Raw genomic sequence first — 18,284 nt, 5'->3', positions numbered from 1 at the left:
AGTGTCCACGAGCTACCGATGGATGCAACACTCGGAAGTGTTCTTAAAGACTGTGCAGGATTTCCCCCTAGAGAGGACACTGCGTGGTATAATGAACAACATCCCTAAGAAGAGCAGCGCAGTGTTGGCCGGGCCGTGTCTGAGGACGGGTCTGGAGACAGACTATTGTCATTACAGCCCAGGGAGTTGAGGAAAGTTCAGTAAAAGCAGGGGCGCAGGGGCCAGGATCTGCCCTTTGGTGCTCAGCTGCTGTCCACTGATTGGATTTAATCCAAGGAAGAGGTTTTGGGGCAGGGCTCAAACTGGGGTTCCCTGGAGCCCTTGGATGCCATGGAAGGGTGTGACTCTCAACATCCCCACCCCACCCCACCCCCAGGCACGTACACACACACCTTGTTCCTCCCAGCAAAGTTCTCCTTTATCTGTTTTACAGGCCAAATTCCTCACGGGATTTTGCTTCAAGCATTCTGCTGGGGGGCGGGGGGGGGGGGTAAAAAAAAAAAAGAAGGAAGGCAGATTGCTGGTTTAAAAACTGCTGCTTTACAATTATCTGGGAATTTGGTTGGTGACTGTCTTCTAAGCTTAACTCCTCTCAACTGGGCCCAAGGCCTTCTCCATGAAAAACGCCCGGAGGACAGCTCAGTTGATACAGGCCCCAAGCCCTCTTCGACCAGTTGCTCTAAGGGCAAGGTGGCACCCTTTAGTGGGAAGGGAAGAGACTCACAAGTACTCGTCCCCTATCCAAAAGATGGCCCTGCTCGCTTCCTCCGGGAGTTTTGCGAATACCCAGTAGAGTTGCCAGATTAAGGGCAAGGAAAACAAAACAGGATGCCCGGTTAAACTTGAATTTCAGATAAACCACAAATAGCTATTTAGTGTAAGTATGTCCCAAATATTGCACGAGACATACCTATACCAAAAAATTATTTCTTTCCACTCTGAAAATCAAATTTAATGGGACATCCCATCTTTCACCTGGCAACCCCACCAACAGACATTTACTGAGCACCAACTGGAAGCCAAGGGGGCAGGCTCTGAAGCAGATGACACAAAACGGCAGTCCACGGAGGCGTTTCATTTTGCTCATGGGTTTTCCTTTCTTTGGGGGCGGGGGAGGGGTTAAGTAATTCCCAAATAGGGCATTTTCACAAAATACTCAGGATTTCCGGCATCTCTGGGCATCCTGAGGGGCGGTTCTAGCCCCTTGGTACCACAGCTACCATCTTCCAGGCCCCCTAGAAAGGCACTGGGCTTGTGGGTTTGCCGCCTTCCCCACCCAGCTCGCTCCGCCTACTTCTTCCACTTCCTCAGCCCCTATAGGCGCCTGACTGGTGCCTCCAGCAGATGCTGAGGACCGTCCGAGGCACACCCCCTTCCCAACACCCCTGCTCCATCCCAGCCCGCTCTCACTGGTGTGTCCCCAGCATCTAGGAGATCCCAGAGGTGCAGGGTCTCGAGCAGACCAAGGTCAGCAGCAGCCATCAAACCCCAGGGGAAGGGCCAGCTCCGGATTTGCCATGAGGCTGGCTCCCGAGCAGGTGCTCCTGCAGTCCCGGACAGGGAGGTTAGCCACTGTGGCTCCCATCATGTCCGGGGCTGCTGGGATGCCTCGGTAGAAACCCACGTCTTCAGCTTCTTCCATCGGTGTGGGAGGGTCCACTTCCACCCAAGGCTGATTTGTCCTCCAGAAGGCTGCAATATTCCTCCCAGGGCCCTCGCTTGACAGGGCTCTCCTCCTCTCAGATTCCTCTGGAATCCAGAACAGAGATCCCCCAAGGAGCCCAGCAGGCCACTGTAGCAGTGCCTGAGAGCTATGCCCCCTCCTGCAGACGCACCTGCTCAGCCCCCATCCCTAGGACGGCCCAGCATTTCATCCAAATGGGTAACATCTGCAAGTTGAGGGGAAAAAAAAAAACAACACTTCTCTTTGATGTAAAAGGGAAATAAGGGCAAAAGCTAAATTTTGTCCATATTCTTTCTGTATTCAAGAGACGAATGTTTGTAGAGACGGTGAAGAAAAAGATGCAGAATTCAAGTTTCCAGGTGAGCTAGAAGGAGAAAGAAAACAGTAGGACGTCAGCAGGAAACCCAGGTTGACAATAATACCCCATCCGTGACGTACTGAGCATTTAGTATGTGCCAGGCACAGAGCTACGCACTCGACAGGCATTATGTCTCGTTCGATCTTCGTAACACTGGGGGTACGTATTGTTCTCATATCTCCATTATCGGATGAGGTGTCTGAAGTGCAGAGACTTTAAAGTTATTGGTCCAGAGCCACACAGCTCAATAAGGGAGCTGTAACTCACTGAGACCTGGACGCCCAGGTGAGCACTGCGGCCCCTCCTTTAGGGAATCAGCCTCCGGATCATAAATCAACCTGATACGTACCGGGTGACTTTCCTCATGTATTTCAAGGAAGCATCCTCTAGAACACTCTTTTTTTCCTTTAAGAGTTGAGAATCAAGACTCTGAAATTTTAAACATGTTGAAACGCTGCCATTCACAGTTCAGCCCTGCAACTGGAATGGACCCACGCACATTCCCACGTTGCAGGAAGTAGAGGTGAGCTCCCAGGAAGCTTGAAAGCTGAATTCCTGCGGTGGAATAAGACACAGGAGCCACATTCGAGGTTTATTAAAAAGGCCACAGTAATTCTGAGACAACAGAATTGTCATTAGTAAAAACCAAAGAGATTCTAGCCAAGGGACACGTTGGGAGAATAGAAGCCTCTTCTCAACCAACACCCTTCTGAGTCTGGAAGGTGGTTACTACCCAGCGCGGGATGTGAAGAGGGTACAGTGTCCTGAGGGCTCCCCTGAGCTCTGAGACCTGCCGAGCCGAGTGGGAGCGGGTGGGGGGTTTGTCACTCACGCACCCATATGTAGGGCTGAGCCAGCAGAGGGCAGGAACCGCCCTGCAGGGGGCTTTCAGCCGAGGACCACCTGGGGCTGGAAGATGACAGAGGAGACGCCAGCTGGGCCCTAGACGTTTTGGGCACACTGCTTCTCGGAGCTGCACGGCTCCCCCGAGCTCGGCCGCCCGTGGGCAGAGCAGGATGTGGCAGACGGTGAGCTTGCCATGCCCCCAGCCCGAGCCTAGGGCTTGGGTGTCTAGGACCTCCTTGGCACAGAAAGGTCTCCTCCACAGTCCTTACAAAGTGCAGCATGGGCATCCCCTCGCTCTACAGCGTGCCTTGAGTCCTTGGAGGGGGGGAGTCACCAAGGCCACCTTGAGAAAAATGGGACACGGAAAATCTGCTTTTGCACCCTTGCCCACTCATAAAAGAGCCTCCACCTCCCTTTCGGAGGGCCTCTGGGTTTCTGTTTCCTGTCCTTCCTTGTGCGGTTCGGTGACTGTATTGATTGCCATTGCAGCTAAGAGGCATCTGTAGTTGTTGGGGGTTGTAGGCTAAAGAGGAAAATCTTCTGGTTAACAAGTATTTATTGACTACCTGGCCTAGGCCACGTGCCACCCTGGGGGTGGGGTGGGGGTGGGGGACACAAGAGTGAACAGAAAGATAGTGTCCCAGGAGTCCCAGGACTATTTACTGAGACCCTGCGACAAGGCAGGTACTGTCCAGGTGCTGGGGTTCAATCAGGAATCCTCAGCAGGGGGCACGATCACCCCTGAGAGGGCAAATTATTTTTTAGGCGTAGGAAGCATGCACATATATGTATACACAGGGCTATCATATAAAGATTTCAGGGGCGGGGGGGGAGCAACTAGGAGACTCCTGAGAGTCATGAGAAGGGTGAACAGCACAGGGCTCAATCCCAAGAGACACGCACAAACTCCCCTGCCTTGCCAGCTTCCGTTCTTGGGCTTTTTGCTTTTTTTGCTTTTTCCCTTCCTGTAAATACAGTATTGATTAAATAGTTACCTTGCACACCCTGTTTTGGGAACAAAGGTCAGATGCCCGAGTTCAGGAGCGTATTTCACAAGGCCTCACTCACAAAGGCCAGGAGAGGCCTCCCCAAGAGGAGCAGCTGAAACAGAGCGCCGAGGCCCGGTGGGAGCGAAGGGGTCTTTCTAGATGTTTGCAGTGGCCCGAAGCAGCCACCACTCGTGTGTCCTGAGTTCATTTCCACCTGGGCGGCTCCCTTTCAAGTCCCAGCTTCTATTCCCACCCTTTCATTCCAAGGGTGAGGCCTGTGGTTCCCTGACGGGCAAGCCTCAGGCAAGGTGCTCACCTGCGGTCCTTGCTCAGTCCCTGCTCGGTCACTGCTTAGTCACTGCTCGGAGGGGGGGGCTGCACGACTCCCCGGCCCTCCCCGCCAAGTGCCTCAGCGTCCTCCTCTTCCCCGCTCACCCTCCTGCCCTCTGCTACCCCACAACCCTGTCACTCCAAAGCGGAGCAAAGCTTGCTTGCTCTGGGGCGCTTCCCACCCCAAGCTCCTGGCGGACCCGGGGGCTGAGGATGCTGGCACTGGGCACCCTTTATTTGTAACAAATTCCCTGACTCCAACTCTAAACAGCCGACTTCACATGGGGTCAGGGCACTGGTATTTGGGAACCATCCACAACCAGCAATTTTATGGAAAATCAAACAGAAAAGGGTATAAAGGAAAGGTGGATTGGGAGAGGTTTTTTGACATTTGCTGTCTGGTTTTTTGTTGTTTGTTGTTGTTGTTGTTTTGGGTTTTTGTTTTTGTTTTTGTTTTTTTTCATTTTCCCTGGGCATTCGGACCAAGATTTACTCTGTAGGCTCATGTAGAGAGGGAGCTAGCCCTTCTCACCCTGAAATGATTTTGGATGCAGTCTCAAAGTGCACTCAAGGCCCCCTGTCAGCCCCGGGCATGGGCCTCAGGAGGTGATTTTTATACTGCCTGGGTGAAAAGAGCTCAAGAGATGGTCCTAGCAGTCTCTTCCTTTAAAATCCACCCAGGGGATCCCTGGGTGGCACAGCGGTTTGGCGCCTGCCTTTGGCCCAGGGCGTGATCCTGGAGACCCGGGATCGAATCCCACATCGGGGTCCCGGTGCATGGAGCCTGCTTCTCCCTCTGCCTGTGTCTCTGCCTCTCTCTCTCTGTGACTATCATAAATAAATAAAAATTAAAAAAAAAAAAAAAAGATTCTTTAAAAAAATAAATAAATAAAATAAAATAAAATAAATAAAAATAAAAATAAAATCCACCCAGAATCTTCTCTCGGCCCCTGAAGAAGTCAGGATATATATTCTAATCCCTCCTGGACAGATGAGGAAACTGAGAGCCCTGTAGTAAGTGGCCGAGCCCTCTCCACCCACCCCACCCCACCCTACCCCACCCCCGCCCCAGGGATATGCGACCTTCCAGTTGGAGTCAAATCCTTGCCAGAATAGAGCCGGAATTTGGAGCCTGTTGGAAAGAAGCTGCAAGTTATGATCCCACGTACAGCAAGTACAGAAGTGTGTGAGAGGGAGATTCTTGGCTGCAACTAATGGAAACCTGCTCAGAAACAGGCATGGGGGGCTCTTATAGGGGGTACAGGCGTGCACGTCTGTCATGAAAACAGGGCTGAAAGAGGGTCCGGCCTCAAAAGAGAACTGGTAGGCCCCAGGGCCCAGGCGTCATCTCCCTGACACACACGCGTGCTCACACACTATTCCTTCCCTCTGTCTCCCTGCACCTGCTCCTCTCTTCTTTCTCCAGTTATACGACTGGAAGAGATGACCTCACTCTGGTTTAAGGGATCAGCCCAAGGGTTCAGTCGGATAAGCATCTGCCTTCAGCTCAGGTCATGATCTCAGGGTCCTGGAATTGAGCCCTAAGTCAAGCTCCCTGCTGAGCAGGGAGCCTGCTTCTCCCTCCCCCGCCCCCCACCACCACCACTTGGGCTATCTCTGTGTGTGTGTCAAATAAATAAATAAAATCTTTTAAAAAATGATAAATAAATAAAATTAAGGACCGGCCCGGGAAGTGAGTAGCATCTCAGAGCCCGTAACCCCAAATCCTGGGCGTGATCATCTAAAAAAGCACAGCCCGTGCCAAGTACCCAATCAACTGTGACCAGGGATAGCGTTACACACGGGGAGGCCAGATTAGGAGGGGCAGCGCTCAGAAAAGGCCAACATCAGAGACTTAAGACACATGCCGTCCTGTAAGAGCTTTCCAGGAGAAAGGAACTCCATCACAATAAATGTGCCCATCATAAGAAACTCCTAGTTCCAAAAGCACAAAAATGTAAAAAGGGAAAATGTTATTTGTGTATCTGGAAGGGTGTTCACCAAAACAGTCATAATGCTTACCTTTGGGTAGTATGATAATTGTGGATCATTTTAGCTGCTTTCTACGCATCTCTCTCTCTCTCCCTCCCTCCTCCTCCCTCTCTATAATTATATACATATATATAATTTTTTGCAGAAAAAAATTTATTTTGAGTAAAAAAAAAATCATTTGAGTGGAATATTTTGGGATCTTGCCACAATTACAGAGTTTGTGCATTTGTTTCTCTTGCTCATTGAAGGTTGGAGCCAGAAAAGCCACCCCAAAGATGGACCAAGAAAGGGAGACGCTGAAGAGAGACACATCCAGCAAATCCAGCCAGAGCCTTCTGTTTTCTAAGCCTGGCGACAAGAACTAGAAATGTCATCCCGTCGGGCCTTGCGTGATCCTCCGTGAGTCATGTGTGTGACTCTTCTGTGTCAAATACTAAGACACTTGTATAGGACTTTAAAGGTTGTTACCCTAGTAGGTTGCTTCCTAGACTGGTGTTTGCACCGTGCTGTATTTTGGAGCATGCAGGAGTCGGGGTTCTTTCGAAAAATACTTAGGAACGTACACATCCTCAGGCATAGGAAGAATGTGAGTTTGAAGCCCAGACTCCCAAGTCTGGTAGATACAATGATGTGACTCCATACCTGAGTTGTGAGGCACCCACACATCCACCCCCACAGCTGGCAAGACGCAAGACATGGACTGGGGCCACAGGACAGAATGGCAACCTTGGCTGGCCGTGGTCGAGCACATTTATATCTAAGTTTATTATAATAAATTTAACATGCCGAGTCGTCTTATCGCTTCCGTGACACTGATATTTATGTGGCACTCTGCAGTTTTCAAAATGCTCACCTAATCCTCACCCAAACCCTGGGAGGTAAACTGTATAACTGTATAATGATCCCCATTTTGATCCCCAAAAAGACAAGGCCCAGAGAGGTTAAACTGCCTTGTCTAAAATCGTGCAGCTAGTAAATCCAAAAGTTGGGCCTGGAACCCGGTTTCTGACTCCCATCCCATCCTGCCCATTCTGCTGCACCAGGGGGTCAAATGCCAGTCCCAGAGGACAGACCCAAGTACCCACATGCTGCCCAGGTGGACATACCCCTTTATCACGGGGTATGTAGAGACCCTCCTTCTTCTTGCTCCCATGTCCTGTCCTCTCTCCATCCACCTGTCCCCCTGCTGCCTTTCTGGTGTGGCGAGGACAGCCGAACACAATGGGAGGAAGAGCCAGCCGTCGTGAATATCATCTTTTTTATTTCTAAAAAGCCACAATAAAAATATTTTGCTATTTTAAAACCAAACAGATTCTTTATACTGATTAAGACTAGAAGGAAAAAAAAAAAAAAAGACTATAAGGAAACAGGAAAAGTTCTTTGCATGATATTCCGCTGAGGGTACCTCTTACAGAGGGCCAGGATCTAAAGTCGGAAAAGTGAGCCATTACCTGACCTTAAAAATACTTTTGAAAACCCTGGAAATTTTCCATAAAGAACATGGTGTTACCTCCACTGTAGCATAGCCCCAAAGTCCAAAACAGCAAGTTTTTCTCCAGCTCCAGAAAAGATCACTTAGGCAGCCATTCGAGGAACTGGCTCACGCTTGGAAAAAGATGTTTCTTGTTGGTCGAACATGTGTATTTGCATTTGCAGAAGCCAAATACAATACCTGTATGACTCCACTGTATTTTCTGTCTTCTAAGGGCATGTCAACTTTTATCCTACCAACATTACAACCCGTGATGGCCATGTCTCTTCTCCACTCCTCCTACTATGTATAGATCATTTATTTGGAGGGGGTCTCCTCAGCCTCGCCCCCTTCCCCCTCCACCAGTCAGGTTTGCCCCAACTCCTATGTTGTCTTGGGCACACCCGATTGGCTGAGCAGTACACCCAAACCAAACCAGGCCAATCAGCTTCCTCTCCTAACTCAAGCCCGACTAATAGTGTCTTTGGCCTTGGCGTCTGAAAGCTGGCCCCTGGGATGCCATCCAGGTCGTTCGTGGCGCTGGAGCTGAGAGTCTTGATGCAGCTCCAGGGCTGAGGTGGCCATTTCCCCCACGTGCGCTCGGAGAAACAAAAGCCAGTCTTCAGAAAAGGGGGGGTGGTGTAGATACACAGGAAAGATGGGAGATCAGGACTCCCAGACCGATGGTGCAGTGGCCACTACAAGCCCCTTAGTCATCACCTCCTCTGCTGTATGGGCTGAAGCCTAAACGCCTTGATTGCCCGGCCTCCCCTGCAGCTAGACTTGGCCACGTTGTTCAGTTTGGGCCAATGATGTGTAAGTGAAGGCCCTTGGTAGGGCTGACCTGTAACAGAAGACAAGTGTTGGAGCACCTGGATGGCTCAGTCCGTCAAGCGCTGGACTCTTGGTTTCACCTCAGATCATGATCTCAGGGTCCTGAGTTCAGGCTCCATGCTCAGCAGAGTCCACTTGAGATTCTCTCCCACTCTCTTTCCTTTCCCCAGCTCTCCGCCGCCCCCCCCCCAGCTCACACACTCTCTCAAATGAACAAATAAAATCAAGAAGAAGAAGGAGGAAGAGGAGGAGGAGGAAGAGGAGGAGGAGGGGGAGGAAAGTCTTCACTAGAAGAAAGCATTTTGCCAAGGATGATGGGGCTCAGGACAAAGGCCTGGCAGGTGCCTGGCAGCGTCCCTGAGCTCTGAACTGCCTCCCTCTGTACCTCTTACCATGTAAAATCCCTGTTGAAGGTACTGTAGCCAGGTATACCTACCTGTTTGTGCTATGGAACAAAGCACCTAAAACTTAGTGATGGAAATAGTTATTATTTCTCATGACTTCATGGGTCAAGCCATGATTCCATGACCCTCGTACCAGTCTGGGCTGGCTTGGCTGGGGCTGGATGGCTTAGGGTGGCCTCAGTTACATGCCCAGTCATTGGTAGGCAAGTTGGGTCAAGGCGGTGGTTCTCAACCAGGGGCAGCCATGCCTCCCAGGTGACCTTTGGCAACGTCTGGCCACTGTGTTGGTTGTCACAACTTGGGTGAGGCAAGGGTCTCCAATCCCCTGGTTGGTAGAGGCCAAAGATGCTAGAGTGCACAGAACAGGCTCCCCACAACAAAACTTATGGGATCCAAAATGTCAGTAATACCAAAAATGAGAAATTCTGGTCTAGAGAGGCTCAGGTGGGACAGTTTGTCTCGGCGAGGCACGGCCTCTCATCACCAAGCAAGCTGGACCAGGCTCTTTCAGGGGTGGTGGGCATGGGTTCCTAGGAGCAGCAGAAGAGAATAAGCCCCCAAAAGCACAAATACTTCCTGAATCTCTCTGCCTTGTGTTTGTTAATATCCCGTCAAACAAAGCGAGTCACGTGGCCAGAGTCATTTTGGGAAGAACTCCAAATTTTTACAATCTACCCACGGTCAGCTTTCTGTTATTTGAAGCAGAAGGCATTCCAAGTGACACGGATTGATTACTTTGATTCCTGGAGACTTTCTGGTTCCTGGTTCCTTTCTTTGGGAGAGCCGGTTTCAGTGCCCACCCTTGGGTTCCACTAGGATCCTTTGTATCACTCAAGATTCCTCAGTTGCAAACAACAGAAACCTCCCGTGGCTCGCTTCAGCAGAAAGGGAGTTTATTGAAAGGAAATAGAAAACATAAAGAATCAAAGGATAAGCCAAGCTGAAGAGCCAGGACAGTCAGGAACTGGCTTTTCTCCCCCAGAGATGCCCCCCTTTTTTGCTTCCACTAGTTTGACTTCCTATTATTTGCAACCAAAAGGGCCTTTATTAAGACACTGCCTCCACTAGTAGCTCTGAGAAGCTGCCAGCAACCCTTCCCTGGGTTGGGGTCAAGGTACAAGAAGGTACCCGCAGTCCCCAAAGCCTCCCGATCTTCTGATGCCCCGAGAAGCGAAGACAAACAAGTGCCTTCCACCCTTGCCAACGGTAGCCTGTTTGGATTCTCGGATTCGTGACTTTGCAGATAAGATGCCCTTCTCTCGCAGCTTGGCGGAGCCGCCCGTGCCTGCTGCTGTGAAAACCAGAGTCATGAGTGTCTGCAGAAAAAAATAGCTTCCAGATCTGCGTTCCAAAGTGTGCTCCTGGTAAGCTGGAGTGGTTTCCAATTTTTCCAGGTCTTAGGAACGAGAGCACTACACTAGTGATGAGATAACGCTGAGAGGAACCCCCCAACCCTGCTACTGCTAGTGCACTCCTCTCCGCGCAGAGGCCCCCCCTGAAGCAGGTGGGGTGCCGGGGGAAGGCAGACTTGGCCTCGTTTCCATCAGGACGTGCCGCCTGCATCCGTGTGCTCGGCCTCCCGTTATCCGGGCCCAATCCGTGACCCTCTGTGCCCGCTTTTGTCTCTAAACGTTTTGTGTCCTCAGGAACCCGTGGGCCTGGGCCTGCGGCCCGTGGTGGGAAGCACTCGCGGGCCCTCTGTCCCGAGTCTCCTCTCCTCTGTAGCATGTTGCTTTCTTTCCTAAAACCCTAAGACGCTGGAGGCAGTAATCTTATCTTCCAGCTGACTCTGGTCTGATCGTCATAGAAATCAGAGGTGCCCTTTGACCGATAAATCACTTATTTTTCAGTAAGTTGGCACGTAATGTTACACCAGTATCAGGTGTACAACAGGGTGATGGGACAAGTCCATACATTATGCTGTGTTTGCTGGAAGCGCAGCTGCCATCTGTCCCCGTACATCACTATCACAAAACCACCGACTGTACTCCCATGACGTATTCAGTCCCTAACTGGAAGCCTGGGAATGCCACGTCCCCTCCCCCACCTTATAGGTCTGATTCTGCTTTTTGTCTGTCTGTTCATTTGTATGGTTTTGGATTTCGCTTGTGAGTGAAACTGTATGGTTTTTCTCTGTCTTGGTCTGACTTATTTCACTTAGCTTAACACCCTCTAGGTCTATCATCTTGTGTCAAATGCCACGATCTCATCCTTTTGGTGGCTGCCTAATATTCCGTTGTGTATTTATTTATGCCACACCTTCCTTATCCACTCATCTCCGGTGGACACTTAGGTTGTTTCTCTGTCTTGGCTATCGTAAATAACCCTGCAGGGAACACACGGGTACTAATATTTTTTTAAATTAGTGTTTTTGTTTTCTTTGGGTAAATATTCAGCAGTGGAATTTTTGGGTAATGCGATGTTTCTATTTTTAAGTGTTTGTGGAACCTCCACCCTGTTTTCCACAGTGGCTGCAGCGGTTCGCATTCCCACCCACAGCGTACCAAGGTTCCTTTTCCTCCTCACCAATACTTGTCATTTCTTGTCTTTTCGATTTTAGCCATTCTAACAGGTGTCAAGTGATGTCTCATCTGGGTTTTGATTTACATCTCCCCGAGGATGAGTGATGTTGAGCATCTTTTCATGTGTCTGCTGGCCAGATGTCTTCTTTGGAAAAATGTCTATTCAGGTCCTCTGCATTTTTTAATCGGATAGTTTGTTTATTTATTTATTTATTTATTTATTTATCTATTTATTTATTGGTGTTGAGTTGCATAAGTTCTTTATGTATTTTGAATACTAACCCTTTAAAGGTGTGTCATTTGTGAATATCTTCTCCCATTCAGGTAGGTAACCTTTTTGTTTGGTTGATTGTTTCCTTCACTGTGCGGAAGCTCTTTCTTTTTACGTAGTCCCATAATTTACTTTTGCCTTTGTGTCCTTGCCTCGGGAGATGTATCTAGAAAGATGTTGCTATGGCAGATGTCAGAGAAATTACTGCCTGTGCTCTCTTCTAGGATTTTTATGGTTTCGGGTCTCACATTTAGCTCTTTAATCCACTTTGAGTTTATTTTTTGCGTAGAGTGTTAAAAGGTGGTCTAGTTTCTTTCTTTTGCATGTAGCTGTCCAGTTTCTCTAACACCATTTGTTGAAAAGACTGTCTTTTTCCCACTGGACAGTCTTGCCTCCTTTGTCATAGATTAATTGACCCTAAAATCATGGGTTTATTTCTGGGCCCTCTATTCTGGTCTTTTGATCTGTTTTCCTACCATACTGTTTTGATTACTACAGCTTTGTGATGTAGTGTGAAATCTGGGATTGTGTTACCTCCAGCCTTGTTTTTCTCTCTCAATATTGCCTTGGCTTTTCAGGATCTTTTGAAAATTTTCCATGACATTTTAGTATTATTCTAGTTTTGCGAAAAATGCCATTGGCGTTATGATAGGCATTGCATTGAATCTGTAGATCGTTTGGGGTAACATGGACATTTTGACAAAATTTGTTCTTCCAGTCTGAGCATGGAATATCTCTCCATTTGTTTGTGTCATCTTCATTTTCCTTCTTCAATGTTTTATAATTTTCAGAATATAGGTCTTTCACTTCTTTGGTTAAGTATATTCCGGGACATTTTATTATTTTTGGTGTGATTATAAGCGGTGTTGTTTTCTTGATTTCTCTGACCGAAAAATCATTTTTATAGTTAGAAAACCGGTCTTCATTCATTCAGGCAACAAATACAGGGCACCTACTATGTGCCAGGGACTAAGGTTACTGTGCTAGACCTCATGGCCTTGACTCTTGCTCCCCTTTCATGCTCTGATCTGCTGCTCTCCTGGAAAGGAACTGGAATCATTAATTCACTGGATAGGTTGCGTGGGACAGTTCACCTTTGATGCTCATCACATCCTCTTTTGGGGTTTTCTATGGGACTACTGCTGGGCATTCTATAGAGAGAGCTGCATGCAGCAGAGTTTCTTTGTTCCTCTCAACAGCTAAAGTTTAATAGCTAATAATAGCAAACTTTTTATGGTGTCCTTGCCAACCATCACACGCTCAGTGTGCCAAGCACAGTCCAGACGTTACCCTGCTTAGTCCTCACTACGTGTATCACTCCTGCTTCACCTGTGAAAACGATGAGTAGGTAAGGAACTTGCCCAAGAGCAAGAGTGTCGGAACTCAGACTTCTTACTCTTAACTGCTCTAACACTTCACTTTCCTCAGGGAAGTCCAGAAGCCAGCTGGTTATTTATGACTCAATGAGCATAGGATTGGCAAACCTTTTCTGTAAAGGGCCAGACAGTAAAAACTGTTTCCTTGCAAAGGGCCATTCACTTCAGGGACCATGGGATCTCTGTCACCACCAGTCAACTCTGCCATTGCAGCATGACATCTGAACAAATGAACATGGCTGTGTCCTAATAAAACTTTATAGAAATAGCAGCTGGGTGGCTCAGTCGGTTAAACGTCGACTCTTGATTTGGGCTCAGGTCATGATCTCAGGGCCAGGAGATCAAGCCCCGTGTAGAGCTCTATGATCAACAAGGAGTCGGCTTCTCCCTCTCTCTCTACCCCTCCCATTCACACCCTCTCTCTCTCTCCCTCTCTCAAATAAATAGATAAATAAAGAAATAAATAAATAAGTAAATAAAATCTTGTTTTTAAAAAGTCAGTGGGCCATATTTGCCAATCCCTGTGTGAAACTCTCACCCAGACTAGATTATTAGTATCTGCAAGACCTCTGCCTGCTGCAGGACTCCCAGGAAGTCAGACTGTCATCACCTCCATCACTGAGAGCATGTTGAGCTCTTACTATGCACCACACCCTGCACCAAGTACTTTCCATAAATTTTCTCATTTAATCCTCTCAAGTGCTCTGGGAGGAGATAGTTATTGCCATTTTATAGACAATGCAAGTGAAGATAGAAAGGTAAAGTCACTTGCCCAAGGTCACGCCCCTGGAATTTTTACACCCGGCTCCTAACCACGAAACCGCACCACCTCTCACCATTGGAACCCTGCGTCTGAACGGAAAGGAGTTTTGCCAGTGAGTCCGGAAGGTCTGCTGCCTCCGGCTGGACCAAACTTAAAAGAAGCACATCTTCAGGACACACCCTTTCCTCAGGGCATCTGGGTTTACTAGCCCCCTCCTGAAAGAGTCACCTGCCTCCTTTAATACCTTAGGTCAGGTGTCCCTGACCTAGGTACTCTGTTCTCTCCTTCCATTGACGTTGCCTACGTCTGCACCGTGCTAATTTTACAATTTCCCTTTCAAGTTTCCCCTGTCACATGCAGTGTTTATCTGTCCCTTCCACTGTGCCTCTTCCACCTTGTCTGCTGAGCAGAGAACTGCTAAATGACCTCTGAGCCACATTGATGCCCAAGGACCAGCAGGTTACTGGGCCCAAACCCTATCTGATGCCGCTGACGCTGTCCTCAGAGGAGTAGGGGACAGACACTTGAGAGGCTTGTTTTTTAAGAGCTCCTGTTAACTTTCGTGTTGAGTCATGTGGGTGCAAAGAAGTGTCATTTTAGCAGCTTCTTTTTCTTGGCAGTGACCTTGAGACTGAAAAATGGGCCACCGGATGCTCTAGAGGGGACACTGAGAAAACACCCAGTCCCTCCCGAGCCCTCGGGCAGAGCAGATCATGCAGCCATTCAACAATGATTTCTCCAGCAGTACCTTGGACCAGGCACCATGCTGGGCACTGACCCAGACAGAGACAGGCCCCTTCCTCCAGGAAGTCGTCTCAGGGGTGGGGAGGAGGGGGAAAGGGTGTCAGATATTTTTTTAAAAGCTTTACTGTGGGTTGTAATAACTGCTGAGTCCCAGCACTTGTAGTAAGTGCTACAGTCCAGTTATACCAGTTGTTACCTCTCTATCCCCTCAGCGTGGGGCGCAGCAATTCCCACTCTTCAAACTGGCGAGTGCTGCTCCTCCCACCCCTCCACCCTTTGCCCACGACCAGGAGAATTCCAGGACCAGAGCCTGGTGCCCCAAACGCTTGATAAATACGTCTTGATTGCCTGGATGTAGATTCACCGCGCTCTCAGGGAGTAGGACGAAAGTTGAAATCAGCTGCCCATCTTACTACCCTCTCTGGGAGGGGGCCAGGAAGGCTCTACACATGCAGCATTGCAGGGGCTGAAGCCACAAGGTACACACACACACACACACACACACACACACAAGCACACACACATTTTAAGAGTTTAAAATAGGGCTAACACTGAGGCCTGTCAGGTTTTAAACTTGGACACTGAACTGCCTGAGATTTCACAGAAGCAGAAAACCTGCTCAGCTTTTTTTTCCCAGCCTGCCCAGTTGGGCATATGCAACTAATCTGAAAGACGATCTTGGTCTTCAAGTAGATTGATCGATCCTGGTCTTCAAGTAGATTGATGGCATCCAAAACACACACACACACACACACACACACACACACACAAAGAGAGAGCCCTACAGATAGACAGTTTGGGTCCTAATGACCTGCAAATGGGTCTACCTGCAGCTGGTGCCCGACACCCATGTCCTGCTCAGAAGCCCTAGGAGCACCTGCTTCAAACAGTTCCTCCTCCCCCTGTCCCCCGTGTGCAGCTTCCAGACTTTGTAGGAGGCGAGAAAGCCCTTGAGACCAACCAGGCTGTGACCCCATTCCCTGCCCTCGCTCCTCCAAATCACTCAAATGAGTATTTGGGCCATCTCTGAACCTTGACCTCTGTTATCTTTTTCAATCCATCAGGGGTTTCCTGGTGCCTTCGGAGCGTTTGTGATGATTAATTAGTGAGCTGGTATTTATAAAGTGCTAAGTGAGTGCTGCAGTTTACAGCCAACTTTATCTCTGCCGGCCTCCCTAATCCCTCCCCAGCATCTCAGGCTTCAGGGACCACCCAGTTCTGCGAGGCTCTGGAATGCCCCTCAATATCCACTCCGCGCTGCCCCCAAAACCCAAGAGCTCCTCCCCAGCCCTCCCCATTTCTACTCCATCTTCTTCCAAGTGCTGTTGTTTCTCTTAATATCACTTTGCCCCTCCCCGAAAGACAGTTACACAAGTCGATGTGGGAGGAAGAAGAGAAACATAAGTCAATGGTGACTCAGTCTGCCTAGCTCCCTTGCCGCTGGAATATTGTCAGAATTGGCTCTGGCTCACTCTGCCTCTGTAAAAATCCTCTGCGGAGGGTGTGATTTTTCCTGAAGATCATTCTTTCCACATGACCAAATGCTGTCATGTGTAACCAGTCCAGATCGTTTCTTTCTGCCCAAATCCATGCTTGGGGCACAGCACTCCCAGTCGTTCAGAAATGATTCCCCCTATCGAACAGGCAACTGTTCCTGGAAGGTCCCTGGGCTGTCCCTGCTTCTCCTGCTCCACTACTTCATTTCTGAAGAAATGTCTTTCCTCAAGCCCAGCGGTCTCAGGAGGAAAGAGGTCGAATGGAGCCCCCCTCGCCACACTGCATGCATCTCAGGTGTGAGCAGATCACCGGCTGTGTCTACAGGTGGGGCCCAGAGAGGAGACAGAGAACTGAGCATCATGAGCTCTCACCCTGCCTAAAACTTTGAGAACCTGTGGCAAAATCACCCCCAAGAGGTGTTAAAAGGGCTCACCCATGTGGGCAGCACTTCCTGAGCTCTGCATGAGTATGACAGCAGCAAGGTCTGGGCGATCCGTTCCCCTTTTACAAGACACAATAGCTAATGAACAAGAATTCCTCAGCTGCGTCGTGGGGCCTGCCCAGCCTCCCGAGGGTTGTGCCCGCTTGTACGAGCCAAAGGGGTAAGTAACCGGGGAGTCTGATACACATGGCCCACCTGAGTAACACAAACCAAAACCTATCTGGTTTTCACACACATGTGAAGTTGTTTTTTAAGAAGGCAAACTCCCACATAATCTCATTACTATTAAAAGTTTGCTCCCACATCAAGGAGATGCAAAAACATATCACAATGAAGGCAGCCCTGTTTCACGGAGACACATTATGAATCATAGATCGGGGCAGGTGGAGGTTCACCAGAGCTTTCAAAGTAATCAGCGACTTGTGAGGAAGGCTAAGAATCTGGTACCCCGGAGCCTCGGCACACAGAATCTTTTTTTTTTTTTTTTAAGTTTTATTTATTTATTTGAGAGAGAGAGAGCACACAAGCAGGGGGAGGAGCAGGGAGGGGGGACAAGAGGACTCTGCACCGAGCATGAAGCCCGATGTAGGGCTCCACCCCAGCATCCTGAGATCATGGCCTGAGCCAAAATCAAGAGTGGGGCGCTTAACCCACTGAGCCACCCAGGCGCCCCTGCAGACAGGATTTTTTAAGGTTTCAATCTACACCCCATCCCTAGTCTTTTGCATTCAATAAAAAACAGACTATTTTACTTCCACTGGGTCCTTCAAACCCGCACATGGGTGATATTGAAAACTGCCTTTTGCAAGAAGCTGAAGCAAACTGCCCAAGACCGGCAGAAACGTAACTCTGAGCCTTAAAAGAAAACAACAGAAACACATCACTTAAGCTGGGCGTCTTTATTAGACTCAAAAACACTCTAAAAAAAAAAAAAAAAGTCAATGAAAACATCCTATTTTCTGAACCCTAAAGCATTTCTCTCAATTTTGTTCTCTTCACATACCTTTTGAATTAATTCAGCAATATTCTCCAACTACGGCAAAGGGACAGATGCCAAGGAGGGGTCCCGTCTTATGCAAATCAGCCCTTAGCTGCCTGCTGCCTTTACCTTCTCAAGTGCTCTCCGCCTGCAGACCATGGGTCGTTAAGCCCCTACATCCATCTTTTCTCTGCAACTGGTGAGAGCGGTTTCTGCACAGGGATCCTCAGCCTTGTCCTACCGTTTTAGAGACCCAGCACAAAGCACAGTCCTCCCTCTAGATTAGAGACTCTCAAACTTCAGTGAGCAGAACTCCCCGGGGTGCTTGTTAAAACGCGGCCTTCTGAGGCCCATGCGGAGGGCTGTCTGGATTGGGGCCTGGGAACCTGTATCATAGTCCCACCCACCTGCCTCAGTGGTCCTGCTGCTGCAGGGCCCAGCTTTGCAGTTCTAAGGTGGGCACGCCAGACCCCAGAGAGAGATCCCTCTCCCCTGGGGCCGGGGTCGGGCCCCGAAATGGCAGCATCAAAAGCTCCCTGCCAGCTCCCCTAACGCAGAGGCCCCGGGGACGGCCGGGGACGGCCGGGGCCCAGCCGCGATTCTGCGAAGTCATCCCCGTGACGACGGGCGGGCCCGGGGGCGAGCAGCAGCCCCCTCCCGGCTGGGCCCCCTCCCCCGCCCCGCCCCGCCCCCGCCTCCGGGAACCGATCTCCCGCGCGCACGCTGGGCCCGCCCTTTCGCAAAGCCGCCGCAGCTGCACCGCAGTTAGGGCCTCGGGCGGG

At 49.5% G+C, this 18,284-nt stretch overlaps 1 protein-coding gene across 6 annotated transcripts in view; it reads left to right on the top strand.

The window, feature by feature from the left end:
• Positions 1-6,993, top strand: part of FHAD1 (forkhead associated phosphopeptide binding domain 1) — a 122,410-nt gene extending 115,417 nt beyond the window's left edge. For 4 of the 6 annotated variants that reach the window (XM_072828252.1, XM_072828254.1, XM_072828250.1 and 1 more), the window contains 2 exons: positions 1,990-2,043; positions 6,448-6,993. In XM_072828252.1, coding sequence (XP_072684353.1) covers positions 1,990-2,043; positions 6,448-6,564 — 171 coding nt within the window. In that variant the 3' untranslated portion in view covers positions 6,565-6,993. The remainder of the gene's footprint in view (positions 1-1,989; positions 2,044-6,447) is intronic. The other 2 variants (XM_072828253.1, XM_072828249.1) reach the window with 1 other exon arrangement.
• Positions 6,994-18,284: the final 11,291 nt, after the last annotated feature.

Source organism: Canis lupus, chromosome 5 (genome assembly GCF_048164855.1).
Source record: "Canis lupus baileyi chromosome 5, mCanLup2.hap1, whole genome shotgun sequence".
Classification (NCBI taxonomy): Eukaryota; Metazoa; Chordata; class Mammalia; order Carnivora; family Canidae; genus Canis; species Canis lupus.
The sequence above is the reverse complement of the archived record's forward strand: the minus strand, read 5'-3'. Positions and strand labels throughout refer to the sequence as shown.